Below are 25,769 nucleotides of genomic sequence, written 5' to 3'. Positions count from 1 at the left end.
GGCTGAAACGATATATTTCCCCCCAGTCCCACCCTCCCCACCCTCTCCCCCTGTCTCTCGCTCCTGTCTCTCACTCAGCGACGCGCTCTCTCGCTCTTAACCCTCTAACTCTCCTGGAGCGATAAAATTACGTTTGAACGCCAATCCATTGATTACAAATTCCCCGATCAATCCGGTGCGGTGGAGATATTGGTTCTCTTGTTCCGATGCAGCCTCAGAACCGAACGACTCCGCGGCGTCTTTGCGCTTTATGCGTTCATGTGGACGGGAGCTCTCCAGGGCGATATCTCATCTCTGGACCAACAGCGCTTCCACTAGGAGCAGGCTGAGCCACGTGTCAGAGACATGGGAGCGCGCCTCTGTGTATTTAAAATGTGGGGCGGGTACGAGCAGGGGATTCTTAATAGTTTTCCTTCACCTGGATGAAAACGAGCTGGAGACAACGTCCCACTTTGGATGTTTCACAGTTTGAACCCATCCTGTATTTACATTTTTGTTTTGAGAGAAGTCAAATCCTCGTCCACATTTATACCTGAGCGTGTGCATGTGTGCATGTCAAGCTGCCTGTGCACTTGTGACAGAAACAGACAGGTGATGATGGCCCATATGCGTCGCGAATTTTTGGGTGAAATACAGTCAGCATCAGTTTCCGGACGCAGGAGTTCCTTACAGATAAACTTTGTTTTCCCACGGACTGTATGGTTTTGCATTTATGCGCTTAGTGATAAACCTGATCGAAGTATTGATTGACAGAGATTAATGACGTGGCGCAGGCCGGTTAGAGAAAGAGGAGGGGGCAGGAGGTCACAAAGTTAGGATCCCAGACGCTGCAGACTTGAAAGGACACTGACGCGCTGGTTTGGTTCATTTGAAGTTTACCAAGACCAGATACCAGCCTCAGTTTGTGGTTTTATCCTCACAGAGTTTATACAGGCTGCACAAAATAATATTAAATTCATTCCACGTCAATATGAAACAATATTTTTTGAATATACAAAAAAATTATTAACACTCCTATTTCTTATATATATATATTATATTTATTATTATTCAATATTAGTATTGTTGCTGTTATATTGTTATAAATATAGGTTACTATAGGTTTTAAAAGAATAAATAAACTCTCAAGATAATGGATAAGTCTTATGAGGCAGTTTTGTCATTTTGGAGTGTGTGCTGAATCAATCATTTGGATATCTGAAAAAATAGTAGACTATGCCAATACAAATACAACTACTAATGATAATAATGATAATAATAATAACAATGATAATGATACCAATAATATAACCACATTACTTTTTACTGACATTTATATTATTTATATATGTTATTTCTCTTATAGGCCTATTTACTTTTCTTGCACTTTGTAAGCTCTATTTTTAAAAAGTGCTATATAAATTAAGTGTGGTCACATGCTCAGTAGTTTTGCTGTGATCAGTGTGTTCACAAACAAACAGCAACAAACGGACACACATCAGCACCGAGCTCAGTGCCGGTGATTGATGCACGTTACAACCGCTCACTTCTCACGGCAACCTTTTTATCTGACTGTCCGGGTGTGTGTGTGTGTGTGTGTGTGTGTGTGTGTGTGTGTGTGTGTGTGTGTGTGTGTGTGTGTGTGTGTGTGTGTGGGAAGGAAAAGTGAGAAGCTTTAAACCAGTTGTGTCGATTCGTTGCGTCAATAGTCTGTTTGTCTTTTTAATTTTCATTGCTGTTTAAAAGGTTCTCGTTTATTTAATTTTCTGGACAAATAAAGAAATAATCGAAAAGAAAGACAAACAATTATTTCACTACGTAGGCTATTATTAAGTTAGTTTATTAAACATTAAGAGGGAATTGCAGATTCTGTCTTTGATTCAAAGGTCAACAAAAATAGAGCTTTAAAAAAATATGTTTTGAAACTTACAGCCAATACGTTGTAATACATTTACACTGTGCAAACATGAAGAAATGCAACATTTACCTGTAGAAGTTTAACTGCTGCATATTACTTTTTCTTAATAATTCAAAATTGCAATTTTCTAATAAAATCTTAAATTAAATAATAATTATTAATTCAATTACAGGTTATTATTTAAGTCCTCGCAGTTTTTAGGAAATAAAGAACATGAGTGAGGAGAAACGGAAACACACACATACACACGCGCGCTCGTTATGTATTGAGTCCTCTGTGAGCCTCATGTCCTCCCACACAAAACACTCCCAAAAGATAAAAAACTGAACCCAATGTTCTTATTGCAGCTTCTTTAATTTTACTTGCCAGATTTTATTCACACAATATAAATATTGTCATGAGCCAAACATCATTTTACCGAAGTGCAGCCCATAAATTAAAGAGGGACATTTACACAGACTGTTATTTCTGGATGTCATAAAGCTCCGTGATTAAGCTGTTTCCCCTAAAGTTCAGAAATTGATCGCTACGTTCGATATATTGATCATCGATTCCTTCATTCCCACTCGGCGCTGTTTCCTAAGCAGAAGCAGTGGTGTGCGCTGGTTTCAGCGGTCAGGCTCTGACCTGTGGCACATGAATGACTGACACCACAAATATACGGAGGAAAAATAAATGTCAGCCGTGTTGTTTTATTCCTCCTCCTCCTCCTTCAAATGGGGTTAATCATCAGATCCGTGTTTGCTTGTAATTCAGCTTCTTACATCGATGTGGTTCAACAGCAAGAGGTTATTTTGATTATGATTAATATGTTTGATAATGAATATGATTTTGTTTATTTAATAGAAAAAAACTGAAATGAACCCTTTATTGTTTTGGTTTTGGTTAAAATTGTGTTTGAGTTATTTTAGTGTTAAAACATGTAGGTTATATTAGTACAGGCCTATGTGATGATGGTGAGGTCATTGATCTGATTCTAATAATCAACTAGTTTGTGGCATGTCTCTCGCTGTGTGTGTGTGTGTGTGTGTGTGTTTGTGTGCGTGTACGTGTGTGTACGTGTGTGTGTGTGTGTGTGTGATGCAGAGCTTGAAAATCTTAATGAGGCTAGATTTGAATTGAAGTTTTGATTACGTCTCTTAGCCTATTTTTACTGTAACCTTACATTGATGATCTTGTTTATGAGGATTTATGTGCAAAGTTCCCATAGCTACCATCCAAGAAGTTTTTGTGATTTCCTATTTTCTACAACTTTTGGTTACCCACATATTCATCACAGACAGGCAATTACAGGCTAATTGATTGTTATAATGTATATATAATAAAAGAGGCCTTTTCAATAAATAAACCCACAGAAAAACAAATTAAAAGTCCAAAAAGAACAGAGCAAAGAAAATCCCATTCAGCAGTAAAAGCATTCACGATTTTGCACTGCTTGTATCACAGAGGAACACCGCAGCTTATTTTCAATATGTGTGCAAATACAGCTTCATTAGAAATAAAGTGATCTATAAAAACAACCTAACATGTCCACAGATAACAATGACTTGTGGAACTAATTGCATGTTTATGTTTTGCAAAAATAGGCTATTAATTAATTTTACTGTGAGAAGACTCAGCAATAAACACAAAATGTGTGTTGGCTGAAAGCTGACATACTCGGATTCAAGTGAACTGTCAGATACATCTAAGGAATTTACAACATAGGAAGGAAGAAAGATTTTTTACCCACCAAATATCCTGCTGTTGATCGGCCCAAACTCAGCCTCTCACAATTGTGTGAAACAACATGGTGAATCAATATATTTATTTGTTATAATTGTTTATTTGTCACTTAATTTTTTTTAGATTTTAGTATCGAACAACAAGGTGATCATTTCATATATATTTGTGTTGCAAATTTTATCAAAACATTACTTGTGTTGGATAAATTACTGTTTGTCCATATTAGATTTTTATTTATATGTGAAATAATGAAAGGTTTAGATGTGTAATGATTTGATGCTCTCATACAGCGCACAAGACAAATTGTTTTCATTTAGATACTTGACTGAAAGTGTTTTACTGCACGATGTGCATATCAAGTAAAGTAATTTGATCTCCACTGTTTTTAAGACCAGGTTAAAACAATATTATGGGTTTAATAAACCTCATCACATTTTGATTTAAACATTTACTTTGCAGTTCATTGTTTGTATCACGGAAGTGGTTAAATGGATTACGTTCCTCTTTAGGTGTTGAAGCCAAAGCGTAAAGTCTAAAAACTTTTTTTTAAAAATGATCTTAAAATATAGTCAGTCTGTTATCAAGATTTTCAAAGTAAAAGAAAATACGTCAGCCTTATGACAGTAAAGTGAACGTGCCTACACAAAACAGCTTGTTTTTACCTTAATTAATTCAAAAGATCCCATTGGTTAAAGGAACTAAACAACTTAATCTACTTGCTTAATTGGCACAATACTGAGGCACCAAACTGTGATGTTTTTGTCATTGATTATAATTCTCCTGTGGTGTCTTTAAAGTCCAGAATTTAGGGGTTGGAGTTTAAAATAACAACAAGACCAGAAGTTCATGTTTCCTCTTTCATTAGTGATTGGGTTTTTTCTGCTTTTCACCACATGCAACAGTAATGGTGACATTTTCGCTAATCATATCTCTTTATCAACTGAAAATGCACAGTGGTACAACTTCTCCACCATCCATAGCCTCCCAGGCACCGGTTGCTAAGTAACAGAAGGAGAGATGTATTGAGACAGAATAGTCAATCAATTCTCCTGCGAGGTTAGTGTGTCTGTGTGTGTGTGTGTGTGTGTGTGTGTGTGTGTGTGTGTGTGTGTGTGTGTGTGTGTGTGTGTGTGTGTGTGTGTGTGTGTTGCACAGCCATATTGTTTCTGCAGTTGAGTTTGCTGGCTTGGAGTATATGTGTGTTTTCAAAGCTATATGGAGGGAATTCAAGTATAAAATATTCCTTTATTTTCATCTTCTTGTAAAGGAGATTATGGTTTAAATGTACACCACTTCCGGGACAGTTCCCCAGCTACCCCGTGAGAACAATATCATCTTCAAGCATTTTATATCCAAAGGTCACAGGTCACCTGATGCCTCCTCGAGGGATTATCTGCTTTTCATCACATCATTCAATGCATTTAAAGGCTTATAAGGGGAAACTCTTATCTTCCCCTTACAGAGGCAATGCAACAGATTATAAGTCGGAAGGGCCACTGGAAAACCTCACGCTGCCTGTACCCAAAAGGGATGCATCGGACTTCATTTGCTTGGCCTGGATCGACAGCAGCGCCGGAAAGAAAAGAAAGAAAAAACAACAACATTCCTGACCTCTGTGTCCGTAGACTTTGTTGTTCCTGTTCCCTTCTCTTTGTGCTAATGTTTTGTTGGATTAGTCAATTGTATAATTTATGATGGGTTTGAATAGGAGCTGGGTTTCTGATCATTCATTATTTATGTATGTGGAGGGCGGTTAAGGTCTAAGAACAGATGTGCAGTTTTAGAAATCAAATTTTTTCATTTTGAGCTATTTTCCTGTGTTCACATATATCATTTTAAGGCCATGTGAGGGTCACAGTCAAAACACACTTCTCTCAGCTTTTTCTTTCTAGCTTCTCCCTGAAAAGATTGGAGATTTTTGCTCTGAAAGCCTTAACAGCATCTACCATGATCTTACCGTGTTTAAGAAATTGACCCTAACCCAAAAAGAGGCATTCACAAGACAAAAATAAATGTACAGTAAACCATCTTCTCCGTGTCTGCTTCCCTCAGGTCTCCTCAGCACAGCGAGAGAAATATGCTAGTTTCATACCTCTCATCGATTTTGCCCTCGAACAAAGACAGACATAGAGAGATGGAGGCAGGGGAGTGCAGGAGAGGAGGAGTGCGAGAAATGAGAGATGGATGAAGAGCACTCGGCCACAGTGGTAAATCTTCTTGTTTTATCAAATGCGCAGCTACATAGATTCTGTTTGTTAATTATTGACAAATGGAGAAGGAGATACAAAGATGTGAATTTAATATCTGGATAATTTAAAAGCCTCTGTGTGTGTGTTTACCTCAAAGAGGGTGGAAAACACTCATCAAGCCAGCTTTGAGCTCCAAATGGAGAAAAAGCGATGTTTACACTGCAAATGAGTGTGAGACAGAGCAACAGAGCGAGAGACGGAAACAGAGAGCAACAGGGAAGGAGAGAGAAAGAGAGAGATAGAGAGAGAGAGAGAGTTGGGCTGGTGTTAAGGTGATTAGTCTGGTGGGTTGGCGATAGAGAGAGTTGATCAATAACCTATCGATCTCCCATTGCGAGTGTCAGGGGGGTAGTGGGAAAGAGAGGGAGGGCGAGAGAAAGGATAGGGAGGGAGTCGGTCCTGGCTTGACTTTTAAAAATCCTTTACTCTGCAGATGACAAATAACCCATTAGTTTGCAGGAGAGCTGGAAAATCTGGAAATCCTTTCTGCTGCACACACGCACACATATAAATATATGTATATACACACACACCTTTGCATTTACTTAACGTGGCACATAATTTCTCATTTTCAAATATGCGTGCTACGATTTTTCCCAAATGGATGCATGCAAAAGGAAAATCATTTCTGTAAGTAGTGTGGAGGAACTATTGAGCTCAATGCAGTGAAGTTACTTAGCAGACCATTACTTCAAAGAATTCCTCTAGGCTGAAATATTCACTGAAGCAAGTCACACTCGATACTCACCCCGAAGCCTTTTAAAATGTTCTGCAATAAGTCTATTAGAAATAGGTGACAAATCTAAAGACGAACAATAGCAGAGAAAGAAAAGAAAGTTCAAAGTCTTCCACCTGGATCTTTTTTACAAAATAGTTAACACGTTGCGTCCAACAGAGTGTGTGTCATCAGCGCATATTCCCTGTTTGGAGCATTAAACAGCTAAATTATACAGTGAAAATGCGGAGATGATGGCAAACAGTCCCGAAAAGAAAGAAAGCCCCAAATCTTCTCTAGATCTTTTATACAAAATAGTAAACACGTTGTATCTAACAGTGTGTGTGTGTGTGTGTGTGTGTGTGTGTGTGTGTGTGTGTGTGTGTGTGTGTGTGTGTGTGTGTGTGTGTGTGTGTGTGTGTGATCAGTGCACACTCTCTGTTTGGAGCATTAAATAGCAAACTCATATAGGTTATAGTGAAAATACTAAGATGCTTGGAAACAGTCCCTCAAGCCTCCTCACAACCAACGTTAATTACAGTTTGAAAAATTAATACTGCGAGAAAATATATATTGTTTAAATGTTATCCGCGCTGAGCTTTAATAACATCAGTTGATTGCAGTGTGTGAACCATTTTAAGCACAGACCCTACTAAGTGAGGACATTTTTTTGGGAAAGTTTTGGCCAGTTTATTCAAAGAGCATTGAGGGTTAAGACTTGGTTTTAGGGTTAGGGTTAGGGTAAGGGGCTAGGGAATGCCTTATGCCAATGAATTTCCTCACTAAGATATAAGTACAAACGTGTGTGTGTGTGTGTGTGTGTGTGTGTGTGTGTGTGTGTGTGTGTGTGTGTGTGTGTGTGTGTGTGTGTGTGTGTGTGTGTGTGTGTGTGTGTGTGTACAGTATATTTCTGTGTCACTTGAAAAGAGGTCATGATGTGACAAGGTTTGTCACTCCCTGGTGTAATCCGCCCAACGCACTATGGGGTCAGAGTTGAGGGGTGAGAGGTGAAGGTTCACTCCCTCTTTGAAAATACCACCGAGCCCAAAGGACTGATGTCAGTGCGACAGAGGAGAAGATGGTTATTGAACAAGCCATCATTTTTATTGTCAGCTCCCATACACCGGAAGTTTTTCTCTGGCAGGTGGGGTCAAAGCATCTGGAACGGATTCAGTAGGATCTGGTGCAGGTGCTTGATGGCTCCGTGTTGAAATAAAAAACACAGCCCTTCTCATGTCGTGAATCACGTCTGCACTACGCTCCCTGTTTGCAGGGGTTTGATGGAAGAGAGTGATGGATTCCCCCTCATGTCAGGGGCTCTGCTCTCAAACAGCTATGATAAACATCACGAATCCTGCTGACTCCAGCACTCATTTGGACAAATGAACAGGGGTTTTTGATATTTGAGTCAAGTCGTGTGTAAGAATGGTTGATGGGCGAAACACAACCTCTTTGTCCAGTCCATGCTCTCCAATCCTTCATCCTGCTTCCATTTCCTAATTTTCCTCTCTGTTCTCCTCCTCCACCCGCCCGTCTCCTTCCTATGTCCTTGTCTCCTGTATATGCCACTGCTCCCCCTCTGTGCCTCCATCCATACCTGCTCCGAGAGCCCTGCCCCCACATACAGCGTCCCCGCTGCCACGCAGTCTCTCAAATTAATGTAGAGTTATTGACAAGTGATGGGCCTGCGAGGCATAGATCATCAGGAGGGAGAGGAGAAGCAATGTGGGATGAGGCCAGGCTCAACTGTACCTCGTGAATGGAGAGGTTTCCCCCATTGTTACCCAGAAGATTACATGTTCATCTAAGTGCCAGAGTTATAGACTAAATCTCAAAAAGCCTTCGTTAGTTAAGTTACCACCACTTCCCTCTTGTGATTCAGAAAGCGTTAGAGGTGGAGGCGAGATGGGGAAAATATGTGAGGACATAAGATTTACACGCACAGACCCAACTTTAAAATACTGGTGTGTAAATATCATTAACACTCTCCACTTCATACTATGCAAACGGGATAAGGTGCTTCTAACAATGTGCAAAGGGGCCAGTTGGTCAATACGCCAATTACATAGACGAGGGTATGGAAAGGGCAAATGATAGTCCTTTTACTGTCTTCTAGCAGGAGCTGACCCCCCTGACCCCATTTGATGACCCTGAGGCCAAAGGTCACCTCTCTGGGGGTCAGAGGGCATAGCCATGCACAGACCAGAGAGGTGTTGCCATGGTTACCACTCTGGCCAAAGGATCGCAAGGTGTGACGTTCAGGAGGCGAGGGGTCGCCACGGATGGACAGAGCTGTGTGATGCTACTCAACTTGTTTAAGCTGCATCCCAGAAATGAAAATGTTTAACGTAATTATGCGGATATATCTTATGTGTAAATCAAATACACTTTATATACTGTTTTGTGTCAGTTTTCATGACTTTTTTGTATTTTATGATACTTATAGAGGCAAATGTTGTAATTTTTAATATTCATCTGGAAGTTGTTCCCAAACTTTTTGGCTTGCTACACCTTTCCAATATTATAACTTCTTTCTGTGGCTGAATTAATGCAGTAGAACTTCACATAACCTGTCAGAAACTTTGAGTTCAGTAGCATCTAAAAATGTTGTTCCTCTGCAGAGTAAATAAGTTTATGTGATACTTTTGCACTTTTATTTGAGCGGTTTTGTGAGCGGACCTTTACAATATCAATGTTGTGGTATTGGTAACTTCAGAATACTGCTACACCACTGCTTTAATATGAAAATACAGTATAATACATATTCTGTTGCATCATCTTGGTTGTTCTAACTACAGTTTGGGATTGTTAATGGGTTTCTCTGCATACTGGCAGGCTGTTTACTTACATGGAGTTTCCCTCTCTGTTCTGTTTGAATAGCCTTGTTAGCACAATGTCCTCACCCAGTTTAAACTTAGCGCCTCAGGGGAGTCTTATGAATCATCACTTATATTGTAGACATGGTTGAACCTGTTTTAGAGTTTCACTATCAGAACAATTCATCTGATATATCACCAGTGGTAGTGTATTAATTATCAGTCATTGGTGGATGTTTGACAAATGACCTGGCTTTCAACCTAATCTCACAAACTTCTGGAAATTTATATTTAATTTTTGGGGATAAATTATACCAAAAAACAGAAAGAAGTGCCATTTCTACACAAGTCACACACACACAGACACACACAGAGTTGACAGAGTTTAGAGGACATTACATTGACTTACATTAATTTAACCCTAACCCTAAAGGTCCAATGTAAGATTTGAGTGAAAGGGATGTATTGGCAGAAATTTTATATAAGATAATCTTAGTGTGTTTCATCTAAACTGTACGAATTGTGGTTTGCTTTACCCAAAAATAGGCCCTTTATATTTAAATACTTATATTTACATCAGGAGCGGGTGCTCTTTACGGAGGCCGCCATGTTATTTACAGTAGTCCAAACATGAAACTAAACATCTTTTGAGTTTTTATGGCAAGTGAAGGCTACCACAGGTTCTCTTTCATGTTTGGAAGGGGAGGGTGAGGTGAGGGGTGTTCTGCTGCAACATGCAACTTCACCACTAGATGTCTCTAAATTCTACACACTGAACCTTTAATCTAAACCTAAACCTAAACCTTAACCATAACTATACCAACCTTAAGCTAAACCTATTAACCTGACCTTAACTTAAACCGAACCCAAAAACGATTCACATTATGGGGACTTGCTTTTTGTCCCCAATAGGGAGGACAAGTCCCCATAATGTGACTCTGTAAACGGATTTAGGTCCCCACTACACAAGTAATACCTGGAACACACACAAACACACACACACACACAGGTAATGGTGTGAGAGACACTGTTGATGTCACTGTGACTGCTAACACTTTATCATTGTCATAATGTGCATGATACAGTAACAACATCTTGCCAAACCCTGAGGACTCTTTACTGTCATAGCCATGTAACCAGTTCACTGGCTTTTTGTACGACTATGCAACATATAAGCTAGAGGGAAAATGTTGTGTAACAATAACCTTTTATCAGTTATCTGTTGGAAGATCAGGGCATTAAAAACACTTGTCCCTGAATGCACCGTGAACCTGCAGTAGGACACGTAGTCCTAACATGTCAGGACTCAGAGGATAATACAGTGAAGGATTTAAAAGCAGTGTGTGGCAACTTGTTGTTTGTGCTTTGACAAGAGAGTTTAGACGTGAGTTATTACAGGGAGCTGGGAGTGCTGGAGTGGTGTGCTGAATAATACCTGCCCCCCCGCCCCGCCCGCCCCAGTGTATTATCACAGTGATAATTAAAGCATTTACAATGACACGAACTGATGCAAGAAGGACAACCGGTTAAGTTAGCTCGAGATTGTTAAGGCGCAGACCTTGGATCTGCAGGCCATTCGCCTCATCTTCCTGTGGGTAGATTTACCTGAGCAGTTTGCTGCAGCTTTTTTTGCAGCCACACATGCCGAATCCAAAAATGAGCGACTACGACGAGACCACGTCGTTTCTGGGCAACTACGGGTCTTTTCAAATTCTTATAATTGTTCTGCTCGGATTAAGTGGGCTTCCTTGCGGATACATGGGCGTGATCGTGGTTTTTGTTTCGGATACACCCGAGCACCACTGTAAAGTGTGGAGCAACTCCACGATCGACGGCGCGCACGTCGAGCCGCCCTTCCACGAGCGCAGCAGCTGGATCGGACCTGACAGCTGTTCGCGGTACAAAGTGCGCGCCAACTGGACGGGGCCAGTGGAGCTGGGCAATGACACGGAGGAGTGTGTGGATGGTTGGGTCTACAGCACTGAGAGATACACTGCCACCATTGTGTCTGAGGTATGTGTACATTTCCTCTGAGTGGCGGGCTCTGCTCAGGGGCGGTTGGGACGATTCCAAGGGCCCAGCACAATTAATCTAATGTTATCTTTTAACAAGGTATATATTAAATTAACTTTTTCTTCTCCATTTTTGGCAAAATTATAAGGATGGCCTTTATATTTCACCCCTGTTAACATGGTTCAGACTTTACAAGCAGGACAGAAGGTGACCTATCATGGACACACTGGCTGCAATAAGTTTTGTGTCATCAATGTGGCCCGAAATTTGAGTTTTTTACCCATTGCGCATCAAGTATGTGTGTGTGTGTGTGTGTGTGTGTGTGTGTGTGTGTGTGTGTGTGTGTGTGTGTGAGAGAGAGAGAGAGAGAGAGAGACTATTGTCCATCGGCTGAATTTATTTATGTTAACTTGTAATATAACTACAGACTAATGTATTTCCTTGTTTAAAACTAGTTCTACATGATGCAGAAAACCAGAAATCCTGCCTCCAGTCACTTAGTGTAGGACCTGTATGGCTGCTGTTTAAGTACTTAGGTCCTCAGGGTTAGGATCCTCCCTCCGGCAGTTTTCAACCAGGATCCAGCTTTTTCTTTATTTTCCTCTTGTAGTTTGGATTCTTCATTTATTAAAACCTACCTACTTCTAGTTTTCAGTAAAAGACCTCAGCAAATTCATTTCAAACACTCTGCATTTTCTTTACAATTAATACCGGAGAACTTCAACACTCTGAGTGTGTGTTTACTGAATGGGTCTAATTATGAATCATATGATTGAAATTTGGATTTTTAGCCTTTTGCTTATAAATTTCATGAATGTAATCAGCTCTGAGCAATTGAGAAGGATGATGAGGTTGACTTGTGTTGCACTTTTGCGTTAACATTATTGACGCTTTATAATACTTTTAATAATAACACTTTATCTCTTCTTTGGTTTTCTTAAAACTTTTGGTTACAGCTGAACCTTTCTATTGTTTTTTTATTTTTGGTAGTTTTGACTTTGTTGGTTTTTGGATTAGATTAGAATATGAATGTGAATATATGAATATGTATTTTGTGCTTTCTATGAAATTTGTCTCGCAGTAACCTGAATTAAACATGTCCTCTCCTGTTGATTTGAAGTGGGAACTGGTGTGTGACAATGCATGGAAGGTCCCTTTTTCCACGTCCCTATATTTTGTTGGAGGCCTGTTTGGATCCTTTATTAGTGGCCACTTCTCAGACCGGTGAGTCCTTTTAATAACTAAAAAACTCAACACCACACTTCCTTGGGTCCTGAGCAATACACCCTGTAGTGTGTCTGTGTATGTGTGGGATCAGTCGTCTTTGTTACTGCTGGATTTTTTTGCTCCGCTCCAATCGTGTCTGGGTGACACATAGAAAATGCAGAGGAGCTTCTTAAAGCCCTGACATGTGCATGTGGTAGATTTGGGTGCTGCACTGCCCTCGTAGTGTCATTCTGACATTTCTCTGCAAGTCAAGTAACATTAATAAAAGCAACGTTAAAAGCTCTTTCTGGAACTTCACAGTTGACACTGCACTTTTGTAGGTTCTCAGCAATGCACCGGCAAAGTTTGAAGCCAATCGTATTGGAAGAGTTAAAAAAAAAAAAGTCAAAATACACACAGACAGAGATTACTCCATTAGTAGATAGATTATAGGACCATATAGGAGCAGGGCATGCCAAAGTTACACAGTAACAGCCAACCAAACAATCAGTAAGGGGTTTTCTTAGAATCTGAATGACTAGACCTTCTGGCTCCTTTGTGATTACTGACCAACAGTACCACTTTACTGACATTACACCAGGTATATTCATGCTGCTCTGTTGTTTTTGTGCATTGTGTTACAGGTTTGGCAGAAAGCCTGTGTTTTTTTTCACCTTGGTCTTCATCCCAGTCACTGCCTTGATCCAGGCCACCTCTGTCAGCTGGGTCATGTTCTGTATCTTCAACTGTCTGAAAGGAGTTGTCACGATATCCAATTACCTCACGTCGCTCGTACTGGGTACATGCACTTCCACTGGTCTCAAAATCGTCCTGTGACAAAAGTGGAGCTAACTTTTAGCAGTGTGGCAGTGGTATGTTTTTGCTCTAACCTTAGACAAGTAGTAGAAAGTCATTGAACTTTGCTGAGGCTGTTCATAGTAGAGCTTCACATACAAACACCACTGGCTACAGACAGCTTCAACTATTTCCCATGCTCCCATTAAAATACTAACCAATAGGATGAAGTAAGATTGCTTTTGTGGCTTGACCCTGTTGTTTTCTCTCATCAATGCCATGCTCTTGATCCTCCTCTTGGTCAGGGGCCGAGATGCTGAGTGAGTCTGCCAGGGTGAGCTACACTTTTCTGGGCCATAGTCTGGGTTTTGGCCTCGGTTATGCTTTGTTGCCGCTCTTTGCCTACTTCATACGAGGCTGGAGGATGCTGCTGGTTGCTTCCGCCATTCCCGGCCTCCTGATTGTTCCGACATGGTGGTAAGTCTCAGTGAAAGTTGGCGAATCAATGTATTAACCCATGGAAGTATCTCTGAGTGGATCCTCCAAGAAAATGAAGCGAAGCAAAACCACAGACAGACACCAAATGGACGCAGTAGGGACTCAAGTGACTACAAAGAGATACATAACAACATCAAAAACACAAGAATTTGGGGAGCATGTGCTTTAGAGTCTGTAAGTTTTTTTTCACATCCTTCAGAACCAAGAATTCCTCCAACTTTACCACTGTTCACAAACACAACACTAGCTAATGAAATTCAGAGGAGATGAAATTATTGTCATTACAGTCAAATAACTTCAGGGCAGACTTTGGGTGAAATGTGTACTAGTTAACCTGCATCAGTTTTCACTAAAGAGAGAGTTCTCTGCGAAATAAAAACTCTTTGGCCAGCTGAGCTTGCAAATAAGCTGTAGCAAATATGCTATTTGGAGAGAGGAGTAAAGCTGTCTCCCATTCCTGCGTCTTCCTGTCGCTGTTTCCAAATACTGATTTCAGTCTTTGTCAGTGTGAATGCTGTATATTCACATTCACATGGTCTGATTCCATACTGTATGAAAAAATCATATATAAAAGTCACACATTTTATTACATGTTCAATGATCTCTTGTTTGTCTCTCCACTCAGGCTGATTCCTGAGTCTCCACGTTGGCTTTTGCAGAAAGGTCGGGTGGAGGAGGCTGAGCTCGTCATACGCAATGCTGCAAAAATGAACCGAGTCCCCGTCCCTGAGGTCTTATTCAAGGCTGGAGAGTGCTCAGAGCTGGTGCTGATTTCCCTCCACATATGTGAAAGCCATTGTGTTTTTAGTTTAAAGTACATCTGAACTTGTAATCAGGCTGTACTTTTCCTGTACTCCATCTTCATGTCTGCGTCAGCAACCTCAAGATGAAGCCCAGCAGACATTCACATATATGGACCTGATACGCACCCGTAACATGAGGAATATTACAATTCTAGGTGTTTTCATATGGTAATATAAAGTTTTCTTCATTTCAAATCTCTGTACTACACATGTATGATACACACGTTTTAAAAAAAATATTCTGAACAATGCCATTGGACAGTGTTTGCATCATTATTTACATAAGACACAGTGCTTGTAATTAGATTTTTTAGAAATAACGTATCTTACCAAGATAAGATATATGATAAGTTTGCACTGTTGTACTGCTGTGGTAATCAGTTTTTACAGATGTGAAAAGAAATTTTAATTCCAAAGTCAAATTATGTAAACTGTAGCTTCTGAAAAGAACTTGCATAAATGGTATCAGTATGAGAACACTGGATTTCGGCTGGGGCAACTATCTTTTGAGCTTTTTTATAAGTGTTATATAAGAAATTATTATTAATATTATTGTTGATGTTGTTGTTGTTACTAAAACACTGCATTCCATATTAATTCCATCCTGATTTTGTATTTCTGCAGGATGTCGGTGGCCATGGTCTTTTATGGCCTCGCTCTCAATACTAGTAACTTGAATGGAAACATCTACGTCAACTGCTTCATCTCTGCAGCCATCGACATTGGGATGTACTTAGCCACTTGGCTGCTGGTGAACCGGGCTCCGAGACCCATTTTCCTCTTCTCCTCAATGATGTTTTGTGGCATCATGCTTCTGATCATCAAGCTGGTTCCTGAGGGTTTGTACTGTATACACACAAGTACAACACATTCAATCTGGGCTCTTTTCTTAATGTTTTCTTTCTTTTTTTATCCTCAGACATGCATCTCATGTTTCAGGTGTTGGGCTTGCTGGGGCGGATGGGCGTGTCTGCTGCTTACAGCTTTATGTTCATGTTCTTCACTGAGCTGATCCCCACTGTCGTCAGGAACATGGGACTAGGGGTCAACTCCACAGGTGCACGAATAGGCAACATCATTTCTCCATATGTGATTTACTTAGGTAAGTGTTTCTGAGTTTAAACCAAAGTACTTTGAGAGAGATAGAGGTTGGGATACACATGAGTGAACATACTGTATACTTAATACTGGTTACACATATTCAGAGGAAAGTCCAATTAAACTGTAAATACCAAAAATATAGATAAATAATAATGTAATAAATGCAGACCATTTATATACAAAAACATAGATGGAGTAACAGCAGCTGCAACTTAACTTAATCTAAAAATGTCCTTCTTGCCAAGTCATTAATACAATTTTGATATGTGACACTACAGAATTTATATACACACATACAGTATATAATCTCCCAAGAAACTGTATGAATTTGGTATCCTCCTACCTTTGCTGCATGTAAATATTAAGATTTTATTTACCACATTCAGGAGACAACTGTCATGAGATTGTGTCAGGTGGGGCAGAGGGTTATCTTTTCTGTCATGGTCAAGAAATCCCAACATTTTAAAACCATAAGATTTATTCATATTTTTCTTTAGCTTGACATATTTTCCATAGTTGTTTCATATTGTGCATTGTCATTTAGCTTTCTGTGTAGAATTTGCTATCCGGAGGTTTAATTCAATTTTTAGCATCAGGGCAGTGTTTCTTTCGGTTCATCCCAAAAAGAATCAGATTCATGGGTATCTTTAATATGTCGCAGATATTTTGACTGGACGATACTCAGATTCAACTAATCCCATTAATGATGGCTCTGTGCTAATGCACCCGTTAATAATGTTTATTACAAGAAATGTTTGAAATGTCAGCAGTGATAAAGGGCTATGGATGCAACCCATTGAAATAAACAGATCAATGACAAAGAGCGCCTGATGTTCTGATTGCAGGTGTTTACAGCAAGATCCTGCCATATTTGATTTTCGGCACATTCAGCATCATGGCTGCTGTTTTTAGCATATTGCTGCCGAACACCAGAAACAGCAAACTTCCGGACCTCATCAGCCAGACCCAACCCATCAGAAGGTATGTGTGAAATATGACCAACAGAAATAATTATCTATATTCTTTAAGCCGTAATTCTGTGAAAGTGATACAATGAAATCTTGTCACCTAAATTGGACTTTGTAGACCTCATTGCATGAGGAGCAGGTCTGCAGCAGCATTTTCAGTCTCAGAGATGTTGACCACAAAGGGTGCAGAAATGTTTTAGATTAAACTGAATGTTAGCGTACTCACCACATCTTGTTTCTGATTCTTCTGCCTCTGTTTCTCTTGTTTTCTTATAGCTGCCACTGCTGCTGTCCAAAGGAAACAGCTACAGCCCAGGAGCATACAACTGAAGGCTGTAAGAAAATGGACAAGAGTGCCACCTGCTGAAGGAAAATCACAAAGCAAGAGTTGAGTGATGACAGAAAAAGCCTTCAAAACCAGAAGAGCTCTTAGTAGAGCAGATAACCTCAGACAAGGCTGAACAATCCTGCACATTACTGTTTAGTTCTTATAGTAGAAATATGTATATATATATATATATATATTAAATTGGATCTGCCCCCAAATCGCTTTATAAATGGTACTTATACTGCTTTACAGTACAGTTTTTGCCATTCACACTTTCTCTATTACACATCACGTCAGCACAGCCATCAGGGGCCAATTGGGGTTGAGTATCTTGCAAAGAAATTTAAGCATGCAGAATGTGGTAGACTGGGATCAAACCGCATTTCTGGCAGGAGACGACCCACTCTATATCTCCTGAGACACAGCCTCCCTATCTTCTCCTTCTGCTGTGTAAAAGTATCGTCCAACCCATCCTGCTTTGCTGTTCCATTTGTTTTCTTTAAAATGCACAAGTCTTCTCACTCCCAACTTCTATTATTTAAACTGTGAGGCCATCACTGGCATCACGACCTCAGGACCACAGGACACCACTCACCCACTCAACTGACACTTTAATGTAATATCATCAGGTCACAGGTTCAGGTCGATAAGATGTAACAGGTCAAAAGCCTTGTGCGTGCAGCTTAGCAGCACTGAATAAGACGGCACATCATTGTTTGATCATGTTTGTGAGATATCCTCGGGTGTTATTGTTGTTAACGTTATTAATTATGTGTAATGTCTGCTGGGTGTTGCTGTAGCATTTGGGGACATGATACGGAATTTCCCATAAATGAACCAACAACATCCTGTAAAAATAGTGTTTCTTAGGTGATGGTGAAACATTCTCTTTCCAAACACCACAGAATAAGCTGAATTATTAGATTTGCTAAAATTTGTAACTGTTATGTACATGGAGAGGTAACTGGGTTGATTTACCCTTAGGTGCTATACTTAATAAACCTTGAACATCCTGTATAAGAATCCTGTGGTCCTTTCTTGTAGATTGCCGCTGTGTCCATGTGCATTTGCAATTTATTTATCATTTATACTCTATATATAGTATGTATACATATTATAAGAAGCATATTCTTAAAAAACAAAATACCACAAGCTAATGGACACACAAAAAAAACCTCAAGACAGCTATGAGTCCAGTAGCAGCAGTATTGGTGCCACATACGTGCAGGTGTTTAGGCGCTGACATATCATATGCTGCCTGATGGGAACCTAATTCATAAACCCAACCCTGTGTAGGTTTATGAATATGTTAATTTATTAGGTACACCTAACTAAAATGAATGCAGCCTGATACAAGTCCTGTAATACAATGCTGCAGTTTGTAATGCTGCTTCACTGTATTGTACTTGTGTATAATATTGTTCTTTCTATTATTTTGTCCACTTCATTCAAGTATATATGTGGCTCTGTCGCACACTTACAGTTCAGCAGCACCACACACTGCACCCTCCGACATGATCGTCAAGTTGGATCAACACCTCTCTCACACCATCTCAACATAAACTGAGCATTATACCAATTTCATGAAGATTGGATTTATTACAGGACTGCTGGATTAGACTGCGTTGGTTATCTGTGGCCTATTTATAGAGTATTGCAGTATCCTTCTCTGGAGCTGATATCAGCTAAATGTTTTTAAAATAGTAAGAAAACACATATTACTTATTATTAACCTACAATAGTGAACAGTGTTGTTGGTAATAGAGTTATTACATAATCTCGTTTACTGCTCCTGCACAGCTGACTGTCCACCTCTGAAACATCGCGAGATTCTATCCCTCAACAGGTCGATATTGAGGGATTCGGCTCGATGGAACAAAGCCCACCCTGTCGTGACTATCATTGGCTTATCTTGATAACCGTCGGAAATTTAAACCAATCACCACTCTTCACGCCTAAAATTAACCAATCAGAGGTAAGCTAAGGGCGGGTCTTCTTCCACCGTGCCTTCTGCCCGCTGCTGAGCCGCGGACCCGGCGTCTGTCTGTCTGTCTGTGTGTCCGTCACAGCCTCCACACAGCCGGTGGCTGAGGGACGAGGAGACAAACTGACCGAGACCACAGCGCCTACAAGCGGGTGTTTGTGATTCAAACAGCCGGGTTGGACAATGGTGCTGGAAGGGAACTGAAACAGTGGCTCGCTAACAGCTAGCGTTGAACGTGGTCAGCTAGCAGATGAAGTTAGCTAGCGGAGAGCGATGTAGTTCTGCCAGTGCTCAGTTCTGTGTAGATCCAGTTCCAAAGTATTTACTCCACATTGAGACAGTGACCATCATGATGACCGTGCTTCTGTGTCATCGTTGAACGTGACACCACTAACCCAGCTAACGATAACTTTAGCTAGAGGCAGCATCACACCTTCCCAGTATGTAGTGATTTGCAGCTCTTCTCGGGAAATAATAATTTAAACAAACCCATGCGTGGTGTTGATTATAGTTCACCCGGGTTAACGAACTCTCTGACAGCTGACAGGAAAATAAGTTCATTTAATCCAAATATCCTCTATAAGATAACTAGTTAGTTAACTTCCCAGCCCAGTGAAATCCTAATGCTGATCACAAATGACAATACCTTCTGTACAGACTTAGTAAATTCATATTTGTGACCCAGAGCAAAGTGTCACTTCACCCCAGCCTGTAGTGAATCCATAGTTAATCATGGGCCCTAAAAAGAGACCAGTTCCCTTAAACGTTGCTCCTACTGGTAATGGATTAACCACCTCCACCAACACAGATGTTGCGTCAGAGCAAGTTATCCTATACTGACCAAATTATTAACATCATGTACTCAATGAGATGTGAAACAGCCATTTGTCAATTCAATCTGAAAGAGGGTTTGTTCCCATTCTAAGGGGTTAATTTAGAGGCACTTAAGAAAATACTGGAGGAGCTGGACTTAGATGAACAGCAGTAGAAGGCCAAGGACAAAAGCTGAAAGATGAGGACTTCCATCGTATCTGCGAGCTGGATGTGGGCAATGGAGGTGTAGTCAGCATGGAGTGCCACAGACCATCGGGAATAATCATGGCCACAAAGGTGAGCTAGAAACCTTTCTGATATAAATAATAATATAAAACTGATAAATTCTGAATACATCCTCTATCTAAACTCTCTTTTCTATTCAGCTCATTCATCGAGACATTAAACCTGCCATCGGGAACCAGATTGTCCGAGAGCATATGGGTGCAACCCTCCCTACACTGTGGGCTTTCACAGCAATGGAGAGATCTGCATGGAGCACGTGGTGAGAGAATTGGAGAAGGCCGCCTGTGTGTGTAATTCTGTATTTATCCATTCATCCCTAAATTGATTTTTTTTTATCTTTCCCAATTGTTCTTGCACTATTGAGCCAAAATATTATGACCACTGACAGATGAAGTGATTGATATTGATCATCTTGTAACAACAGCACATATATTGTTGGGATATATTGTTAAGAAGTGAAAAGTCCGGTCTCAGTGTCTCAATGCTGTGCGACTTAGTTGTGGTAGCAGTAACATCTTGAAGAACATATAATTGTCAGAGTTATTTGGGAGGGGGTTGTTGGTCAGGGCGTTTTGTGTATTGGACTCCTATCATTACAATATTTATAAAGGCACAACACAGGTTACAGTTTGTCACAGCACACACAGACATTAGCAAGAGGAGTAAAACAAATATAATCACTAAGTGAAAACTAATGTCCTTTAATCCTTGGCTTTCGTCAACTGAAGTTTGTTACCATACTGAGTCGATTCCTCACTATCATTCCTCTTGCATAATTATTTTCTCTGATTTTTTTTCACACTTTTCACCATCTGTGACAGACATCCCTCTTAGCTGTATGATGCATTTTTTACCCTGGTTTATTTCTGCAGTTAAGACACAGGGAGATTTTCTATGTTTCCTTTGTGGCAGCAGAACATGTGAGAGCAGCCTTCAGAAGCTCCTGCAGGTTAATCTGGACTAACCAAACACTTTAAACGCTGATTAACTGTGAAAAACTCAGAGTAGATGTGTTCAAACACACGTGAGCCCAGCAACATAGTAACGCTACATATAACACGTATATGCGTTATTATGTTGTTTCTAATACTGTCTTCATTCAAAAACGATATCTACTGAGTTTGAGACAAGAATTTGTCTTATATCAGGGTGAATATGGTATCATCCTTCTCCTGAGCAGCAGATAGTTCTCCCGTTCATATGATTAAATCACTGCCCCTGAGTGTTATATATGTTAGGGAAAACCCTGTTTGTGCATTCCACCGGTTGAGACCCCCTGTACCTTTTCAATAGCTTCACCACACTGTAAGTGCACATTACAGTCACAGTAAAGATATGCACCTTTGAAATGTTGTGTTTTTTTGTGATTTCCCATCGTTTTCTTTGTTTTTCTCTTTGTTGTCCAGGATGGTGGATCTGTGGACCAGGTGCTGAAAGAAGCACAGAGGATCCCAGAAGAGATTCTGGGCAAAGTCAGCATTGCTGTGAGTACATGCTTTATTGTCATATTATATGATGTGACATTCTTGGTATTAATGAAACAGTGGCTTGCCTAAAGTGTTCTGTTTAGATAAAGCAGTTTCATGAAGTCTTGAAAAAACATTTTCTTCATCATATCAGTCTTTCAGTTTACTGTATTGCTTTACTGTTTACTGTATCGAGCTCAAAATAAATCATGGACTTTATATGCAGACACACACGTCATTGGCCTGGAGGGGTTTCATGCTTGTTCCTGGCTCTGTTTTCACATTATGCTTATTTACAGTTATTGACCTGAATAATTTCTTTCCTTAGGCCTTGCCTACCTGAGAGAAAAACACCAAATCATGCATAGAGGTGTGAGAATTTTCATTAAGTTGATTATAGATTTTTGTGTGTCATAACAGTTTCCTCTCTGAGGCGTAACGCACAATATTGAGTTTATTCAAATTTTGGAAAAGCATTTGTATTACTTACCACGTACCAAAGACAGATAAAATCTAAGTGACTAATTCGTGTTTATGTAAATAATTGTCATATACTGTAGCATGTTGTTATGAAAGTCCAGTCAGTTGAAGTTTTCCTAGCATAAACTTTTTACCAACAGATGTGACGCCTTCCAACATGCCGGTGAATTCACGTGGTGAGATCAAGTTGTGTGATTTTGGTGTGAGTGGGCAGCTCATAGACTCAATGGCCAATTCCTTTGTGGAGACGTTATTCCTAAGGTCGGTAAGTTTTATGCTATGAAAACATGAACTCTTTTCAGATCTTCACCATCTCTCTGACCTTTTGAAAGTCACATCAATAACCTCATGTGTAAGATTTAGGGACATCTAGTGGCGAAGTTGCATATTACAACAAAATATGAATAGTAATGGTATCAGAGGTCCTCTCTAGAACCAGTGTTGGATCTGTCCATTCTGGGCTACTGAGGAAACATGGTGGACTCCCATGGTGGAAGTGGATCTGCTCCCCATGTAGATATAAATGGCCCCTTCTAATGTAGCAATTCTTAGTTTTAAGTAATTATACACTAATGCAAACATAACTATGAATATCATAGTGAATTTCTGCCAATAGATGACACTAAATCCTACACAATAGACTTTGCTGTGTACTGTTAAGCCCGAGAGACTCCAGGGACCCCTCTGTTCTGTGCAGTCTGTCGATCTGTCGCTACCCCATCCCTCCTCCTGATACTAAAGAACTGGAGGCCATATTTGGACGACCCATCTTGGACGGTGGTGAGGGAGAGACACACAGCACTTCTCCGCAACCCAGGCAACCGGGTAGACCTGTCAGCAGTCAGCAAGACCAACGCACACACATCAATAGAACCTGTGTTTTTACTTCAGTCTTGTTTGACATGTTGATAATAAAACTCTTGAATCCTATCCCAGGTCACGGTAGAGTCATGTCTATCTTTGAACTCCTGGTCCACATAGTAAATGAGGTAAGAATCTAAGAATGGATAATAATGGCCCTCTGATTCAATTTGGGATTAACTGTGATCCTGGCTAAATCAGGATGGTGTCCCTCTCTGCTGCTGGTGATAGGATCAAATGTTCATTCAGCTTTCTACTGTATTTCAGCCTCCTCCTAAACTACCACATGGTGTTTTCACCTCTGAATTCCAGGACTTTGTCACAGAGCGATGAGAGAGAATTATAGCCTGACAACATTGGTTAGGTGTCCTTTATTAACATACACTTAACACTCAACGTTGCTGTTGCTGATTCATTAACATGAATTAACATTCATACTCACTGAAGAGTCATTGTCAGCACCACAATCTTTGTTCATTTCGACCTTTAAATTTTGATTGTGCAGTATAAGGGTTAGGGTTATTTTATCTGGGATTGTTTTGTTGCAGAACCACACGTTTATCAGCGTTCTGAGGTGGAGGAGGAAGATTCTGCTGGCTGGCTTTGTAAAACTACGGGGCTGAACCAACCAAGCACTCCCACGTACACTGCAGACTGAACACACAATCTACTTGCCCTTCACACACTATGTAAAAACACGGAGAAGCTGCTGCCTAAAACCGTACACATACACGTCTTGTGTGCCACGTCCTCCTTCAGGTAAACTGTTAAAACCCTGCAGTCATACAGATTGTACTATATCAAAACTGGAAGATTCATCTCTTCTAATAATAATAAAATAGATAAATACAATAGCTCTGCATAATTTCCGTGTCTCTTTTTCAGTGTTGGTTTTTCTCGTCTTGTTTCTCCGAATGGTTCTGAGGCTTCCAGTAGTGTGTCAGCCCCAGTTATTACAATCATGGTTAAGTATCGGTACATGTGTACAGACAGAAACATCTGATTTATACATTCGTTTTTTTTTAACATGCTATGCAAACAGAAGTGTAAGAATGATATAATTTTACTGAACAGTTCAGGTTATGTGTGTCTGTGTTAGCAAGAGATGAGTAAGTCCAGGAAATGTTTAAATCCATTTGTTGATGTGACTGATTTCTTCAGCATAGTGTTTAAAACATTTTTGTATGACGCTCACGACAAAGCTTCAAATGCACCCTCTGCTCTCTCTGTGTGTTGGGGTTGTTTATTAGTTACTGAAAATGGCGTCCTCAGCTTGTTCTGGTATCAATGGCTTCAGATAAGCGACGCTGAGGCCGAGGCTGCCTTTGTAAAGACCAGAGATTCAGACCTTGAAAAGAAGCTTCTGTTACAAGACTGATTTATTAATCTCCTTAGCAAGCTGTGTTATGATTCACTGCAGTCGCTCGCAGCTGACTAATTTCTTTGTATTTTAAAAAAACAAACAGACCACGGATTTGCCATTCAAGTGCCCTCTACGTTAGGATTTGTCAGGATTTGGGCATTTCACTCCCTTAGATTTATTCATTTTGTGTATGTCCTCTTTTTAAATACAATAGATGCTTTATGGTAAAACCGTCCACCATTTTGTCTTCATTAAGTCCTAATTGTCAATAAATTGTATGTATTGTAATATGCCAACATGATTTCCTCATTTGCTGGAATATTACTTCTGTCTCACGCTTGTTTCACCAGATGGGGGCAGCATATTAGCCATATGGCTGTGTGGGCTTCGAGATAAATAACATACCATGGCTGAGTGGTGAATTGTGTACATCGTTGCAACCAAGGTAACTGATGAAATACATTAGTCATATAAGATGAGATGTGGGTGGCTGTGGCTCAGGAGGGTAGTGTGGGCCGTCCACTGACCAGGTCAGCGGTTCCATCTATTTCTCCCCCATACCATGTTCTGAAGTGTCCTTGGGAAAGATAATGAACCCCAAATACTGGCTTTTTATGAGTTATGTATGATGGAGAAAGTGCTGCACATAGATGCATTGTCTGGATAAGTGTGTGTGTGTGTGTGAGAATGGGTTAATAGCGAAAGATAAGATAAGATAATCCTTAATTAGTCCCATTAGAGGGAAATTGGCTGAGTTGCAGCAGCAAAGAGGACAGTCAAAGACATCAGTAAAAGTGATAGATTAGTAAACATGCAATATAAATCGAGAGGAAATAAGAAAATAGAATTGAAATAATATTTACAAACAGAATATATATATTTGAATGGCACTATTTTTACTCTATTTGAGCTTTGTATAATGTCTGGAGTGATCATGAAACGTCTTCCCTTTAGTGTCGCTGAACTTCAGTCTGAAAGTGTGAGGCCTCGAGCTCTGAGAGAGACAGTGTTGCAGTATGTAGAGTGGCTCTGAGCAGCGTTGACGGGAGGGAAGGGGGTACCACTGCAGCAGAAAAACAGCAATGTCTGCAGTCATTAATATGCAAACATGCAAATGAGAGGGTAATTAGGATTGGGCGTTTGTCAGTGGCTCTTTGATTGCTAATGAATTCCAATCTGCAAGAAAGGGGGAGGGGATGATGAGCTAAAAATTAGGAAAAAGCAGGATGTGTCATTGTGCTTTCTCCTGCAGAAAGAAATGTGAAATACAATGTGTGAAGACTCTTTAGAAAGTGGAAGCCTGGTTAAAAAGAATAAATGATGCTTTGATTATTACACAACTACTGAACATTGCTGCTTTTAGACTAATCAAGCGTAAACAAGATGACAACAGCCTTCTGAAACTGATGCAAAACATTCTTTGGTCGGAAAATGCACTAATA

General features: G+C 40.1%; 2 protein-coding genes across 2 annotated transcripts; both read left to right on the top strand.

The window, feature by feature from the left end:
• Nucleotides 1-10,904: 10,904 nt before the first annotated feature.
• Nucleotides 10,905-18,129, top strand: LOC118118294 (solute carrier family 22 member 5). The gene is made up of 10 exons (XM_035171351.2): nucleotides 10,905-11,415; nucleotides 12,536-12,639; nucleotides 13,266-13,420; nucleotides 13,722-13,893; nucleotides 14,540-14,678; nucleotides 14,791-14,885; nucleotides 15,342-15,556; nucleotides 15,637-15,819; nucleotides 16,664-16,799; nucleotides 17,063-18,129. Exons 1-10 carry the CDS (start codon nucleotides 11,044-11,046, stop codon nucleotides 17,151-17,153), a joined length of 1,662 nt encoding a protein of 553 aa, XP_035027242.2. The 5' UTR covers nucleotides 10,905-11,043; the 3' UTR covers nucleotides 17,154-18,129.
• Nucleotides 18,130-19,830: 1,701 nt separating this feature from the next.
• map2k2b (mitogen-activated protein kinase kinase 2b) lies at nucleotides 19,831-23,816 on the top strand. Its single transcript, XM_035169556.2, is given in 8 exon segments — nucleotides 19,831-19,876; nucleotides 20,025-20,081; nucleotides 20,084-20,208; nucleotides 20,298-20,346; nucleotides 20,349-20,416; nucleotides 21,564-21,641; nucleotides 21,952-21,993; nucleotides 22,244-23,816. Coding segments are annotated over 7 exon segments (438 nt in total). The 3' UTR covers nucleotides 21,967-21,993; nucleotides 22,244-23,816.
• The last annotated feature ends 1,953 nt before the right edge of the window (nucleotides 23,817-25,769 follow it).

This window comes from Hippoglossus stenolepis, chromosome 11 (genome assembly GCF_022539355.2).
Source record: "Hippoglossus stenolepis isolate QCI-W04-F060 chromosome 11, HSTE1.2, whole genome shotgun sequence".
Classification (NCBI taxonomy): Eukaryota; Metazoa; Chordata; class Actinopteri; order Pleuronectiformes; family Pleuronectidae; genus Hippoglossus; species Hippoglossus stenolepis.
Note: the sequence above shows the minus strand (reverse complement) of the source record. Positions and strands in the feature narration are given on the sequence as shown.